The sequence below is a fragment of the Amphibalanus amphitrite genome, unplaced genomic scaffold (assembly GCF_019059575.1).
Source record: "Amphibalanus amphitrite isolate SeventyFive unplaced genomic scaffold, NRLGWU_Aamphi_draft 000949F_arrow, whole genome shotgun sequence".
Taxonomy (NCBI): Eukaryota; Metazoa; Arthropoda; class Thecostraca; order Balanomorpha; family Balanidae; genus Amphibalanus; species Amphibalanus amphitrite.
This window is the reverse complement of record NW_024882443.1, coordinates 53,421-67,503: the sequence shown is the minus strand read 5'-3', so window position 1 is coordinate 67,503 and position 14,083 is coordinate 53,421. Positions and strand designations below refer to the sequence as shown.

General features: G+C 45.2%; 1 protein-coding gene across 1 annotated transcript; it reads left to right on the top strand.

Moving 5' to 3' along the window:
* The first annotated feature begins 4,719 nt into the window (after nucleotides 1–4,719).
* LOC122368460 (major facilitator superfamily domain-containing protein 6-A-like) lies at nucleotides 4,720–13,318 on the top strand. Its single transcript, XM_043342401.1, has 7 exons — nucleotides 4,720–5,777; nucleotides 6,022–6,149; nucleotides 6,588–6,714; nucleotides 9,944–10,088; nucleotides 10,369–10,520; nucleotides 12,472–12,636; nucleotides 12,954–13,318. Exons 1-7 carry the CDS (start codon nucleotides 5,186–5,188, stop codon nucleotides 13,055–13,057), a joined length of 1,413 nt encoding a protein of 470 aa, XP_043198336.1. The 5' UTR covers nucleotides 4,720–5,185; the 3' UTR covers nucleotides 13,058–13,318.
* Nucleotides 13,319–14,083: the final 765 nt, after the last annotated feature.

Sequence of the window (14,083 nt, the reverse complement as noted above, 5' to 3'; positions counted from 1 at the left end):
GCTGAATGCTGAAACTTCGCTCTTTCGGATCTTCCGTGACGGTGCTGCGGGCAGCATGAGCAGCGGTCTCGAGGCTGTCACCTGAGATGACAGCATCTGCGAGTCTTCTGACATGATCTGGAATTCACCTGGTCCCCGAGAGGCAGCTTTGCAATGGATTATAAACGTATAAGCCTAATCTGTTTGTTTTTTTTTTTCATAAAAGGCTAAGCCACCGTCTAGTGTCTACAATTCATCGCTTTGAAGAGTTACGCTGATGCGCCGTGGTGAACATGGCCTACGTCATGCCCTTCAGCAATGATCACCCGGCCCGTGCTTCACGGGAGGCATGCCCGACTAGCTCTTGATGCGTATGGTTAACAGCTTCGGAAGCCTTACATTGCCGTGTTTACGGCGTATGCACTTTTGTGGGTTCTAACCACTCACTGGGCAATGGGCGAGCACACTGATATCAATTAATAGAATCATTTTTTTTTCAATAGGTAGCATAAGCTAGGGACAGTTCATTTTTGGATGGCTTTGTAGTAATATATTATAGGTATTTACGAGTATACTATACTATATTTACGAGTATACTACGAGTATACTCGTATACTAGGCTACCTCAACCTAAAAAAAGTAGCCCCACTGTCTTCTCATGGATTTCTCTTTCCTATATACGTTGCTGCGTACTGAAAAAAACATTGTTTTCAGAGATGTAAGCTGATTTGGATGCAAGAATGCGATTTTTAGGCACTCACGTTGCGGGCGAGTTTCACCCTGCTATTTTCCCTCATCACTGATGATAATTAATTGCTGACGAGCCGCGGATAAAATTCTGACTGATCATTAACAATCATATATAGAACATACAGTTAAAACAATGTGCGTAAACAGTAAACAGCTTCCTTTTTTGGAACCGTATAAGTCCACCTGTGTGATTCGTGTATTCCGAATCCATTCCACATCTGGTAATGCAGGCATAGTATGGTGCCATTGAATTAGAGGATAGTGATGCACATTTTCTTTCAGCACGAGGTTCGAATTCATGTGCAACAAGGACTGAAAAAGGTTGCAAAAAGTTGTTGGAAGCGGGTTATTGCTATTTGGGAACATCGTGTTTTAACCTGCGCTCCGTAGGGCTATTGCCGGATCCTGCCATCTGAAGGGGGCGGGGGGGGGGGCGTTTCTCCCCTCCTGAGATCTCGGGAAGTTTCCAACAAATTTTAAAACTCAAACGGCGTTCAATAGCCCCACCAGGGAATTACGCTATGACCAAATTTCATTGACCGAGGCGTAACCGATGACGTTATAGGTCAGCTCAAAGGCCGCATTTCAGACCGTTTACAGGCCCTCTAAGAAATATGTTATAACATCGAGTAAAAGGCATTGCAATCGAAAATCTTTGACAGAGTAATGTTTGGCTAGTACATATTTTACAAATGTGGTAGGTACTTAGATACCAGGTCAAGTCACAGCGGTCAGGTCACTAAGGGTCACAGCATGATTCCAACTATATTGGGGCTGTGTGATGCGTGTTTAATGGCCATCTTTTCATTTCAAATCAAATTATTTGGTTAAGGTGACCAATCGGGCCAGTGTAGGTTACGGTCTGGTGAAGGTGAGGTCAAGGTTAGTTCAAAAGAAGGTCAAGTTACAAATTGATATTTTTCATACAAAGGTATCGATTCGATACAGATTGTCACGGGGAATCCAATGGTGGTCTTAATTTTGCGCTACCTAGTCTCGAACAGCTATTAATCGAGCTAAAAGATGTGACGCAATCAATTTTGAATAGCTTTTCCCCCATAAGTTTGATGAAAAAAAATAGAGAAATATGATATGGATCTGAAAGATGGTATGTCGATGGTTGACCCCGCGTCCCGTAGGGGGGGGGGGGGCGAAACGGCCCCCCTGTCCTTTTCCGTCGATCTCCTAAACGGCTAAAAATATCGCCACCAAACTTTCAGGACTCCTCCGGGCATCAATTTTACACATTGTGACCAAAACGATTTCCAGAGGCTATGATAGGTTGGCCACAAATGACGTCAGAGTGCCGTCATGTTCTGCCATTTTCGACCAAAAAAAGACCTTCGTGAGAAGAGCTGTCAGGCCTACAGCTTTGAAGATACAGAAAAATGATCAAGACATAAAAGGTGTAAAATTAACAGGGCTACAAAATGGTTATCTCGGATTTTTGAAATGTTTGAGTTTTGACCCCCAAAAATAAAAAAAGCAATTTTTTTGGATATATTTGCCAAAAAATCCAAAAAGTTTTTGAGTTTCGAAAAAACCGGAATATATGAGTTAGTACCTACCGTCTTCTATCTACATACCAAATTTCAGATCAATAGGTATCTTGTTTTTTGACCAAGTTATAGCGAAAAAACTGTTCAAAAATGATGACGTCAAATTTTCAAACTCCATTTTTGGCAATTCTAGAGCACGTAGAGCAAAAAAAGACCACCATTAGACTCCCCGTGACGAGCTGCATCGAATCGATACCCATTTTATGCAAAAATATCAACTTTGAAATTTGACCTAATTTGACCTTACTTTGTACTGACCTTCACCAAAACGTGACCTAAGCTGGCCCCAAAGGCTGCCTGACCCACATAATCGCATTTGTCATGTGAAATGGACCATAAAGTGAAAGTGTCGTGTATCACACGACACTTTCATATTGTGACCCCCAGGTGACCCTCAGTGACCTGACCTCTGTGACCTGACCTGGTATCAGTGACCTCAGATAGCGAAGTATGTGTTTGACGAACAATGTACCATCGATGGTTTTCAATAACTTACCAATTTACTCGATTTCACAACACATTTCTTGAAATGCCTGTGAACGGTGAAAATCCGACCTTTGACCTGACCTGTGACGTCATCGGTTTGACCTAGGTCAATGAAATTTGGTCACAAGGTAGTTCCCTGGTGGGGCTATCGAACGCCGTTTGAATTTTGAAAATCGGCCGGTAAATTTCCGAGATCTTAGGGGGGGGGGGGGCCGAAACGCCCCCCCCCCCTACGGGTGGTAGGGTCCGCCGATAGCCCTACGGGACGCGGGTTAAGGTTATATAATTTATGCTCCGTATTTAATGTTATGAAAAAACTTGGTATTTTAGAGTATTATATCCAAAACATATTTTGCTTTTGTGGATCAATTTACAAATTCTTTGAAAATCCGAGATGACATTTTTTTGCGGTCCTGTTAATTCTACACCTTTTTGGCTTGATAAATTTTCTGTATCTTCAAAACTGTAGAAACGAATGTTTTTTTTTGTAAACATTTTAAATATCAAAAATCCAGAATATACCGTCATTTGTGGCTAGTCTATTCCGTGTTTATGAACATTTTACTACAAAGTGTAAACTTGATACTTAGAGGGGTCCTGAATGTTTATGGACGATATCTGCAATACTTTGGGAGATATCGACGGAAAGGAGAGGGTCGCCGTTTCGCCCCCCCCCCCCCACCTCCCTATGGGGCGCGGGTTAATATGATTGCACCGAAATAGGAATGCAACCTATCAACAAGTTTAAGGATGAAAAGGAACCTACTTTAAAACGTTTAAATTTAGATATTAAGTACGGACCGTCCATTGTCAATCTCATTTTACCTGAGCCCAGCTACACCAAAACGATCGGCAAAGGCAACATTTAAGACCGCTGACCGTAGGTATATAGTGTCAATGTAGAAATTGCACAACTCATTCACGCAACTCTTATCTGCTATTACGCCTTTTGCTATGCAGAAACCTGATTTATTCAATCAATTCCAGCTGTCAATACTTTCAAACATGAACGAGGACGCCAGCAAAAAGAAGATGGAAGAGGCGACGATAGAGGAAATCGGCGACAGGCGATGGTACCACATCAACCGAAACTTTCTACCTATCAAGCTGGTGTACTTTTGGAATTTCTGCGGTGAGTCTGCAAAGTTTCCTTGTTTCATACATGGTCTCAATTGGGAAATGTTCAAGAAAATGCCGTAGATGCTGTCCGCGCCTTATTCGACACTGCAACTCTTCTTCGGCATTGAGCGCCCCCGAGTCGTTAAATACCTACTGGCGTGTACGAAAAGTCAAAAACTTATCAAGCGCTTTTCCGGAAACTGTTTGGTATATATTCTCGTTTTTGTGTTATAAGCTGCTACCGTTGCACTGACTCCGGCTGTGATACTGATGCTACTGATGTTAAGCTGACTGTTGCACTTGATAGTCGACGGTCACTACTGGGTGCGACACTGCAATGCCCGGCAGCCACGTATAGTCGACTACAGAATGATGTTCCACTCCTCAGAAGCTATCAGTTGACCGGAGCGCTAAGTTGTGCCGTTTATCACGCAATTAAGCGTGTGGATCGTGAGCATTGGGACAAAGTTATAATTTGTGAACTCAGCCCGTGTGATGCGGCACAGCCTACCACTCCAGGCAAATACTTGCCTGTGAAAAGTGGAACATCATTCTGTAGTCGAATATACAGGATGCGGCCGCTGCCGCGCGGTCACTATTGACGCTACGATTGTACCAGCCTTGTATTTACCAACACGATCTTACCGCTGCTATGCTGACTGTCACTTTTGATTGCGGTTGTCGACAGCCTCATACACGATCCTGCCGCTGCTGACCCTGCAGATGACCTCACTTGGCCTGACGTTGGCTGATGTCGCTCAGGTCTACCTCTTCATGCCCATAGCCTCTCTGGTGGCACCCATCGTCATAGGTAAGATTGTGAACAAACCTGTTTGCAATGGGTGCATGATACATGATATATGACATACCATCGAGCTGGGTATGTACTTTGTAGTTTGTACTATGCATTATGCATACTGGTTTGTTTAAGTAGGGCAACAATGCCAATTGCCATGCACCTGGAAGCTGCTTTGTATGTACGTTGTCCCTGTTGATAAGTCAATAAAACATCCATAGTTAAATTACGACGGATGCGGTATACCAATTTATTTAGTCAGGTTTTAAACTCCGTGGAGCCATGGGCCTTTCTCATGCATACGGCTATTCCACCTGCCTAATAAATCTTTTCATCAATAGTTGCCCCAACCGCATGAACATTGAATTCAATTCTATCGAGTCGGCTGACGGTCCGCCCCGGTCGGTGGTCGGCGGCAGGCCTGCTGGCAGACCGCACCGGTAGGATCCGCGAGCTGTACATCGGCTGTCTGGTGGTGCACTGCCTGCTGCACCACATGCTCTTCTACATCCCGGCCAGCCCTCACACCACGCCGGAGGCGCTGGCCGCCTCGAGCAACGGCAGCCGGCTGGAGTGTGCCGACTGGCCGCCGCCGCCCTGCGGCAACCTGACGCGCACGCTGCACTGCACCCTGGTGTGCGACGCAGCCGACACGACGGGCGGCGCCGGCCTGCTGCTCTGCCCGGCCGACGGGCCGTGCCGCGAGGCCACGCCCACGGCCGTGCTGCAGCTGCCGCTGGGCTCGGACGGCTGCCAGCTGCCGGCGTCGCTGGTCGACGGCGACGTGCAGCTGCAGCTGCACCACGGCGAGTTCAGCTGCCCGTCGAGCTGCTGGCTGGACTGCGCGCCGGCCAGCGGGCTGCCAGTCTCGAACCGGACCACGTTCTGGATCTACTTCTGGCTGCGACTGGCGGCCACGTTCTTCCTGAAGCCGACGTTCACGCTGCTGGACGCCACCAACCTGGCGCTGGTCAAGAGGCACAAGGAGCCGGGCCAGAACTTTGGCCGGCAGCGGGTCACCGCCATCCTGGCCACCGTCATCATGCCGCCGCTGGCCGGACTGCTCATCGACGTCTTCAGTGGTGACGGTGAGAGACGATGTCCTGACTCGTGCTGAGAACATGCGTCGCATCCGTGTTTATACGAGGATGCTCTATCATTTGTCACCCTAGAGAATAGCTGCACGACTATACTTGCAGAAAACGTGACACTTTCTTAGGGTTGACGCTTGCTAAGTTACCACCTAAGGCGACATTTTTAGTTTAGATAACAGTACCGTTGAATTAAAATGTGTCTTACCTTGTCCTCCTGTGTATCCTCCTTATATTTCAGGTCCGACCAATTATAGCCCAGCCTTCTTTGTGACGGACGTGTGCGGATTGATTGCTCTGATCACTGTGTTCGCCTCCCGGTTACGCGTCGCACTGCCGGAGAAACCGCATTTCCAACATCTGGCGCAGGTCAGAGTCCGAAATGGGACAGGTCATTCAGGGGGCAAAGGTCAGAGTCTGAGGTGGGAGAGGCCAGAGATTCAGGGGGCACAGGTCGGGGTATTTCTTCTCTTCGACAGAGTGCACATATTAGTGTGCCTGTAAGGGTGAGAATTATAGCTCCCTTGTAAGTCTCATCCGGAGGATGGTAGCAGTCGGCCTGTCGAGACACGACTTTTTCCTATTTCAACCACAGTAAATGATAAATCGGTTAGTGTTCCGGGTCATTTTCATTTTTCTCGATAAAAATACGACAGATCCGATGGCAAGTACCTTCTAGTCTGATCGATAGCAAGCAATTAATAAAAGTAATGTGCTCGCGTGACTGAATGTATGTTTAAAAACTCGGCCTGTAAATTGTGATGAAGTTTTAGTTTCAATTTCAGCGTTTTTTTTTTCTGTTTTCAGATTTTCAAACGCCCTGAAACGGTGGTTTTTCTGTTTGTCGTCTTATTTCTGGGCGTCATGTGGGGATTTTTGGAAAGTTTTCTTTTCATCTTCCTCAAAGAGCTCAACGCACCAACCTATATGCTTGGTAAGCTATTTTCAGTGATATTTTTGTCCGTTCATGCTAGAATTTATGATATATTTTTTTTAACACAAGCACGATTTATTTTATTTTATCACCAGACAACAAACATCTTAATTTTTTTATACGAACATAAATTATATTTCTGTAAGGATATGAGATATATTCCTGTATGATTATATGAGTCAAAACATATGCCTGAACTGTTGTTCCCCTCGAGGGACAGTCGGTGCGATTAGCTGTTCACCTCACCAGTTAACCCTGGCGGGCCCGGGGGGGGGGCGTTTTTCGCCCCCCCCCCCCGGCGAATATTTGCGATAGCTCTCGAACGCTTAGGGATAGGAAAGCGAAACTTTCAATACCTTTTTTTCCCATCAATTTGACATCTTCTGAAGCAAAAAATTTGGACCTAGCCCCATTGATGACGTCACACGGTTGATTTTTCTAGACCCCTGCACGGCAAACTTCGGCGTCGCAGACGCGAACTTCAAATAGCTGCTAAAAATAGTTTCAGAGATAAAGACAAATTACGAGCACAGTTGTGTAGCGTTTGACCTAGAGAAAAATGGAAAAATAGTTTTGGTGTCCTGAGGTCAGAGGTCAGATCAACGACCCCAAGCTGTGGTTTTAGTTTTTCGCAAATAACTTCGACAAAAATGATCCTAGAGCTACGGCAGTGGTAGGGGAGAGTGGGGTAATTTGGCCGCTTTTTTTAGAAAACGATATAACTTAAAATTGACGACACATTTCTGCATTTTCTCAACGCTGGCAGGTGTCCCATTCATTTTACTTTACTGGACAGTGAACTTGAAATGACAGAGTAATTACTTACATTGAAATTGTGACGTATTACAAAGGTCTGCAAGGCGGCCAAATTGCCCCACTAGCAGGGTTATTTGGCCGGGGGTGTGGGGCAATTTGGCCGGTGTTAGTTTGCGGTCGGGATTTTCTTTTATATTGCGAGTCAGCTTCAGATTCAGCAATGATGTGTGTCCTATGACGCATTCGTTAGGCGGCACGGGCGGACATCGATAGCAGCGCCTCTATCGGTCACTAGGGAAAGCTGGGCTGTAGGCGACGAAATACCGGCTGAGTTGTCACACGTTGAATAGGTTTATAGCCATCCGTCTTGTGAAAAAGTTGAACTTTTGCCTTTAATATTTCTACAGGCAATTTTAGAAGTGTCTTCACATGGATTACAAAACCGTTTAGATTATTGTATTCACTTTAAGCATTCCCTATTGTTCTTGATGATGCGGGAACTATTTCTAATTAGTGTTTCTAGCTTAGTTAATTAAAGAACATACTGTGCAAACGATGAAAAAAGCATAAATGGAAGATTTTAAATGCAATTTTCTCTAACAATTAATGGTAAATTCTCTACATATCAAGGAAAAGGTGCATGCTAACTGATAATTTAAAGTTCTTGGGACCAGTTGTTTTCTTCTTTTCTTACTTCGCCCCAATGGCCGCGAATACACTTGTGATAACGCCTATCGTTGCCGCATTTTGGAGGTTGGCTCAGGGGTCACAGGGGTCAAAATAGCCAAATTAGCGGCTCTAGATGCGATCACAGTTTTTTTACGAATAACTTTTGAAGTAATCAAGCTAGGCCAAAACTTCGAGTACCATCGTAATTCTCTCGTCAGTCCGCATCGAAAGATATATGTGTTGACCTTGAGAAGTCAAGGTCAAAGGTTGACCTCAGGTCACGTTGCATCAGGTCGCTTGACCTCAAGGTCACGTGATTTCAAGGTCATCATGCATATCATTCGATGCGCCATGGCGAGCTGAACAGAATGAGACCATTTGTGCGGCTGTACCATTTTTATGTAAGGATTTATTAGCAAAAAAACGTTTGGTAACCTTTGATGACGTCACATGCTCTTACAGTTGGCCAATCGGATGTAAGGCATCAAAGTAGTCAAAGTTGGTCATGAATCATGTCAATTATGGTACAATTGACCATGAAAACTCGGCGCTCCAGCATAGTGACCATGAGCGCACCGGCCAAGTTGCCCCGCTAGTCCCGGCCAAATTACCCCATATTGCCATTCTGAAAATTTTTGTCGATAAAGTCATCACGGCTTTATGGAATTAGATAAAATTGCTCTTGGAACCGCTGAACACCCCCAAGAATGGTGCTATAAGGTCTGAATTCGTTTTTAGCCCAAATGCTACATGTTATACAACTTTGTAAACAGAAGTAAAAGTTACCATTTTCTAATGAAATTAACGTTTTATTAATTTTGAATAAAACTACGAGGGGCAAAGTTTTGACATTTGTCCTCCAGTTATTTCTACCCATGACAAATGAATACAGACTAGAGTTATTTCACTCACTTTTATTAGACATCGTACAGGTGGGGGCGGCCAATTTACACCACCGGCCAAATTACCCCACTCTCCCCTACCATCGCATTCGCCTTGTCAAGCCACGTCGAATGATATATATTTGGCTAGGAAAAGGTCAAGTTTTATGTTGACCTCATGTGACCTCGAATGACCTTTGGTTGACCTTGACACATGAAAGGTCGTTTGTAAAGGATTCGTACCCGCTGATCACGAATCTGGAATCTAATTTCCTCTAAGCCTTCATTTAGAGCCGCCGGATGGCAAAATTGTTTTATTTATTATTACTAACTTAAATCAGTGAAATAGCCTCTAGCAAGGACACTCTTCTGTGACCTTGACCTTAGAGCAGCCTTGTATTGTAAGATAAAACCACAAATAGGGACCTGATAAGCCTCAAAACATTTCAAAACATCTTAGAAGTTAGCACGCAAGATGTACGAAAAAGTGCAAAGTTTGAGGTCAATTTTGAGCATGACCTTGACCTTGACCTTTAATATTGAGCACATTTTTGGAATCCTCAGGTTCTTTTCTTTCGTTTGACACCCAATTTTGCCGGTTCTACGCATCCTGCCGTCCTCTAGAACGCTTATTTTGAGATCACTACACATTTGCCGGTTTTTGCCTTTGACCTTGACCTCTGACCTGAGGTCAAAAATTTTGGGTGCTTTAGAATCGTCTCGTAAGGACCTTTCGGTTCGCATCACTTTTGTTTGCGTAGCTCCCTTATTTACGGAGTTAGACAGGAGGGGGGGGGGGCGAAAAACGCCCCCCCCCCCGGGCTGCGGTGGTTGGGATTACCCCCCGGGCCCGGCCGGGTTAACAGTCGAGTGGCAAAAGCGGTGTGGCGTTGCCCGTCGTTCAGACCCCAGCCTGCCCGCAGGCCTGACGATGACTGTGGCCGGCCTGGCCTCGATGCCGTTCAACTGGTGGTCTGACGCCATCACCAGGAAGATCGGCCACGTCAACGTGCTCATCATGGCCTTCTTCGGCTACGCGGTCCGCTACGTCGGCTACTCGCTCATCAAGTGAGGACGAAGACGTATTTAAGACTGCATGAAGTTCTATAGCCTTGACTGCATTGTAAAAATGTGCACCTATATTATACCAAACATGCTGGATTAGTTAGCCCATATTTACCGCTTTCAAGGAACAATCCATTGTTTAATCACAGACGTCACTTCAAATGCATTCGTGACCTGTGATTTATGATTACCGTAACGATTAACGGTCAACCTGTTCAGACAGTTTGGCCCCTGTAGCCATCGTCATTCGATTCCCTACCGGGTTGTGTCGTTTTTTATACAGGGTGCCCTGGCTGTGTTTTCCGTTCGAGCTGCTGGAGGTGGTCACTGTGCACCTGATGTGGAACAGCGCTGCCACCTACACGGCGCAGCTAGCGCCTCCCGGCCTGCTCGCCACGATGACCGGACTCTCGGGGATGCTACACTACAATGCCGGTGAGAGTCACATATGAGGGCCATGGCTAGTAAAGGAGTGTCGGTAATGGTAACATTCTATCGAAAATGGCGCTAATGCTGTTTTCTGATGCTTAAAAGTTAAAAGGATCCTTTCAGCTCAGCCGTGAGCCACGGTAATTTGTCTAAACGACGGTGGCGATAGGCAGTTCAAAGCACTGCTTACTCTATAAAAACAGCGGCAGCGTTCTTGAGTTGCCATGGAACGTTCTAACCAGGGGTAGCCAGTAAAAGTTGGTAGCAGTAGACCAAATCGGTGCTAAAAAATACTATCTTTCTAGTTGATGTTTATTTGCCATTGGGTCTACAGTGCAGGGATATTTCTATCTCGCACTCCTCTGAGATGCAAGGATAAGAATTTGTTATCTCTGCATCCCTCTGAGATGCGAAGATAAGGTCTCGCGGGTTCAAAGCTAAAAATCAAGAGTTCAAGTGATGATGGGTCAATAACCGAGCCATTTTTAACGGTTGTTTGTGTATGAAACTTATGAAATAAATACAAAATACTCTAAATCTATTTTTACATAGATGAATACATTTGAATTTGATATTTAAATAATTATGAATAAACCTCAACATAGAAAGATATAGGATTCCTCATGGCTCACTCGTGGAAGATCGGATATCTTTTCCTCGCGTGTAACAGAAAAACCTCGCTCCTTCGTCGCTCGGTTTTTCAGTAACCCGCTTGGAAAAGATATCCTTATCTTCCACTCGGAGCCATGAAGAATCCTCTATATCTTTCTAGTTGATGTTTATTTGCCATTGGGTCTACGTCTACAGTGCAGGGATCTTTCTATCTCGCACTCCTCTGAGATGCAAAGATAAGAATTTGTTATCTCTGCATCCCTCTGAGATGCAAAGATAAGGTCTCGAGGGTTCATAGCCAAAAATCAAGAGTTCAAGTGATGATGGGTCAATAACCAAACGACATTTTTAATGGTTGTTTATGGATGAAACTTATGAAATAAGAACAAACTACTCTGAATCTATTTTCACATAGATGAATACAATTAAATACATTTTATGTAATTAATTAAGAATAAACCTCAAGATAGAAAGATATAGGATTCCTCATGGCTCACTCGTGGAAGATCGGATATCTTTTCCTCGCGTGTTACAAAAAACCTCGCTCCTTCGTCGCTCGGTTTTTCAGTAACCCGCTTGGAAAAGATATCCTTATCTTCCACTCGGAGCCATGAAGAATCCTCTATATCCCATTGGATTCCCATGCGAAATTCATTTTTTCGAACGAGCCTCACACGTATTCCATAAGAGAAAATGCTAAGCCGATCATGGGAAAAGGTAGTCTCAAGGTTTCTCTATAACCTCTAGCGTTTTTCGGAGGCTTAAACACTCAGGTCCAAAAAGCTTTGGGCGTTGCCCAATGTTTCAAATCCCCTCCGTGTGAACACAAGATTCAGCGCGGCTACGGGGCATGCAAGATTGTCTAGAAGGCGTTTCTTCATTCTTGTACGCTGGAGGCTTAGTATTTGGTACTGAGACTTCTCATCAAAGTATTCTATCTGTGAGGCGCTTCGATGTTGCCATATGTATACATAGGTTTCCGCTCCCGGAAAGAATTAGCAACGTCGTTGCTTCCATGAGCTAGCTCTGTTTGCATAATTTCTCCACCATTTTGCAACTGTATTTCATTGGCTCGAACTGGCGCGACCTGACACTGGTCACCGGTCTCATCCTGGTCCGGCACGGCGGAACGCCGGTCGCCGGAACAACCTAACACTGCCCCAAGGCCCTTACGGCCCACGTAACATACATCCTATATGGTCATAAGCCGTCTATGTGCTGTGATTTTCAAGTGGTAATTTCAAGTGATTTCAATACTGACAACGTAGCTTTCGAGATATTCTTGGTTTTGTCGAAGAGAGTAGGTATCTATCACTCATTGATGCGTGGTCTGTCCGTGCGGCAGGCCATGGTTTGGGCAGCTTCGTGGGCGGCTATCTGATGGCTTCCTACGGCATGGAGTTCACCTACCGCGTCATCGGGGTTGCCAGCGGCGTTGCCGGCATCCTCTACGCGGTCGTCTACTACTGCTGCCTGCACGGACACATCAAACGCCGCGAGAAGGCCGAGGGTCAGTCGGGAGTCCCAATCGGAACAGTTAATGGGTGCTTTCACTAGCCATGTAAAGCGCCGAATCCACAGTGGGTATTGAATATGCATTTTAGTATTATTCAGTCAGGATTCCAACAAAATGAGTGCAACTTTTCGACGAGCTAACAGTGTTGAAGTAATTTACCTGGGGTGTAATGCCATTGACATTGCTGACAAAGACTTTAATTATTGTTTTACTTGTCTGATTATTTCTCATTCGTTTACTATTTAGCCGTATGTATATTGTACTTACATGTGTATTTTTTATCTGCCGATTTGAGATTATTCCTTCGACAGGAGCAGCGGTAGAGGAGACGCTTCCCACGGGCACTAGCACTGCCACACTCACTACAATCGTTCAAAGTGAGGACGGAGCCCGTGTCGAATCCACCAAACTCTAGGTGGATCTGGGTGGATCTGTGAATTGCGTGTGGGGGCGATGAACCGCGCTGAGAATGGTTCAGTTGATGTTAAGATATCAATGGAATTACTAACCGAAGGGGCTCTATTTATCAATAGGTAGTTGATTTAGATGTTCAATTTATTGTTTTGGGCAGTGTTATGTATATGTTTGAGTTTTATCCTTAGATGTCTCGAATAGAAATGCTGACCATTATGTAGAATTGTATAGGTACTGTATTAGCCCGCGCACCGACGGGGGTCTGCGCCAACTTAGTACCGACGGGGGGGGGGGGGCGGATGACCGCCCCCCCCTGAGATCTCGAGAACGAAGCAAGATAGCGACAAGCGGTAAACGGCATCGGATACGCACGGTCAAGATCTACAATTTTTACTAAGGTCATTTTCAGGTCAGGTCAAAGATGACGTCACAGGGGTCGAAAAAGTCAAAATGGCGGCGCTAAATATGGAGAGAGTTTTTCTCGAATAACTTTCGAATTAGTCAAGATAGGAACAAACTAAGGGCATCATCGTGATCCTCTTGTCAATCCGCATCGAATGATATATATGTTGACCTCGAAAGGTCAAGGTCAAAGGTTGACCTCAGGTCACGTGACCTCGAGGTCATCATGTATATCATTCGATGCGTCTTGACGAGCTGAACACAATGAGACCATCCACGCGTCTGTATCTTGTTCCTGTACGGAGTTATTGGCCAAAAACCTTTGGTGACCTTTGATGACGTCACATGACCTCACAGCTGCCCAACAGCAAAACAGACCTCAAGGTAGTGAAGGTTGATCGTGTATGAAGTCATGTATGGTATATGGGGCCATTCCGACCCGTTTTAGTGGTAAAAACAGGGAGTTGATTTTTCCCCCATTGACTTATAATGGGGAGGTCGCGAAATTGACCTGACCTTAGGTCACCGATATCAAAATTCCGAGATATACAAATTGTAGCTACTAACGACCTAATAACATCCTGCGACTTTCAAAGGCCTCCGACATCTACTGTAGCTCTGGCAC

Coding starts and splice junctions, on each gene's coding strand:
- LOC122368460 (XM_043342401.1), top strand. CDS start 5,186: ATGCTCTTCTACATCCCGGCCAGCCCTCACACCACGCCGGAGGCGCTG. Junction 10,521..12,471: donor GATGCTACACTACAATGCCG/GTGAGAGTCACA, acceptor TCCGTGCGGCAG/GCCATGGTTTGGGCAGCTTC. Junction 12,637..12,953: donor ACGCCGCGAGAAGGCCGAGG/GTCAGTCGGGAG, acceptor TTCCTTCGACAG/GAGCAGCGGTAGAGGAGACG.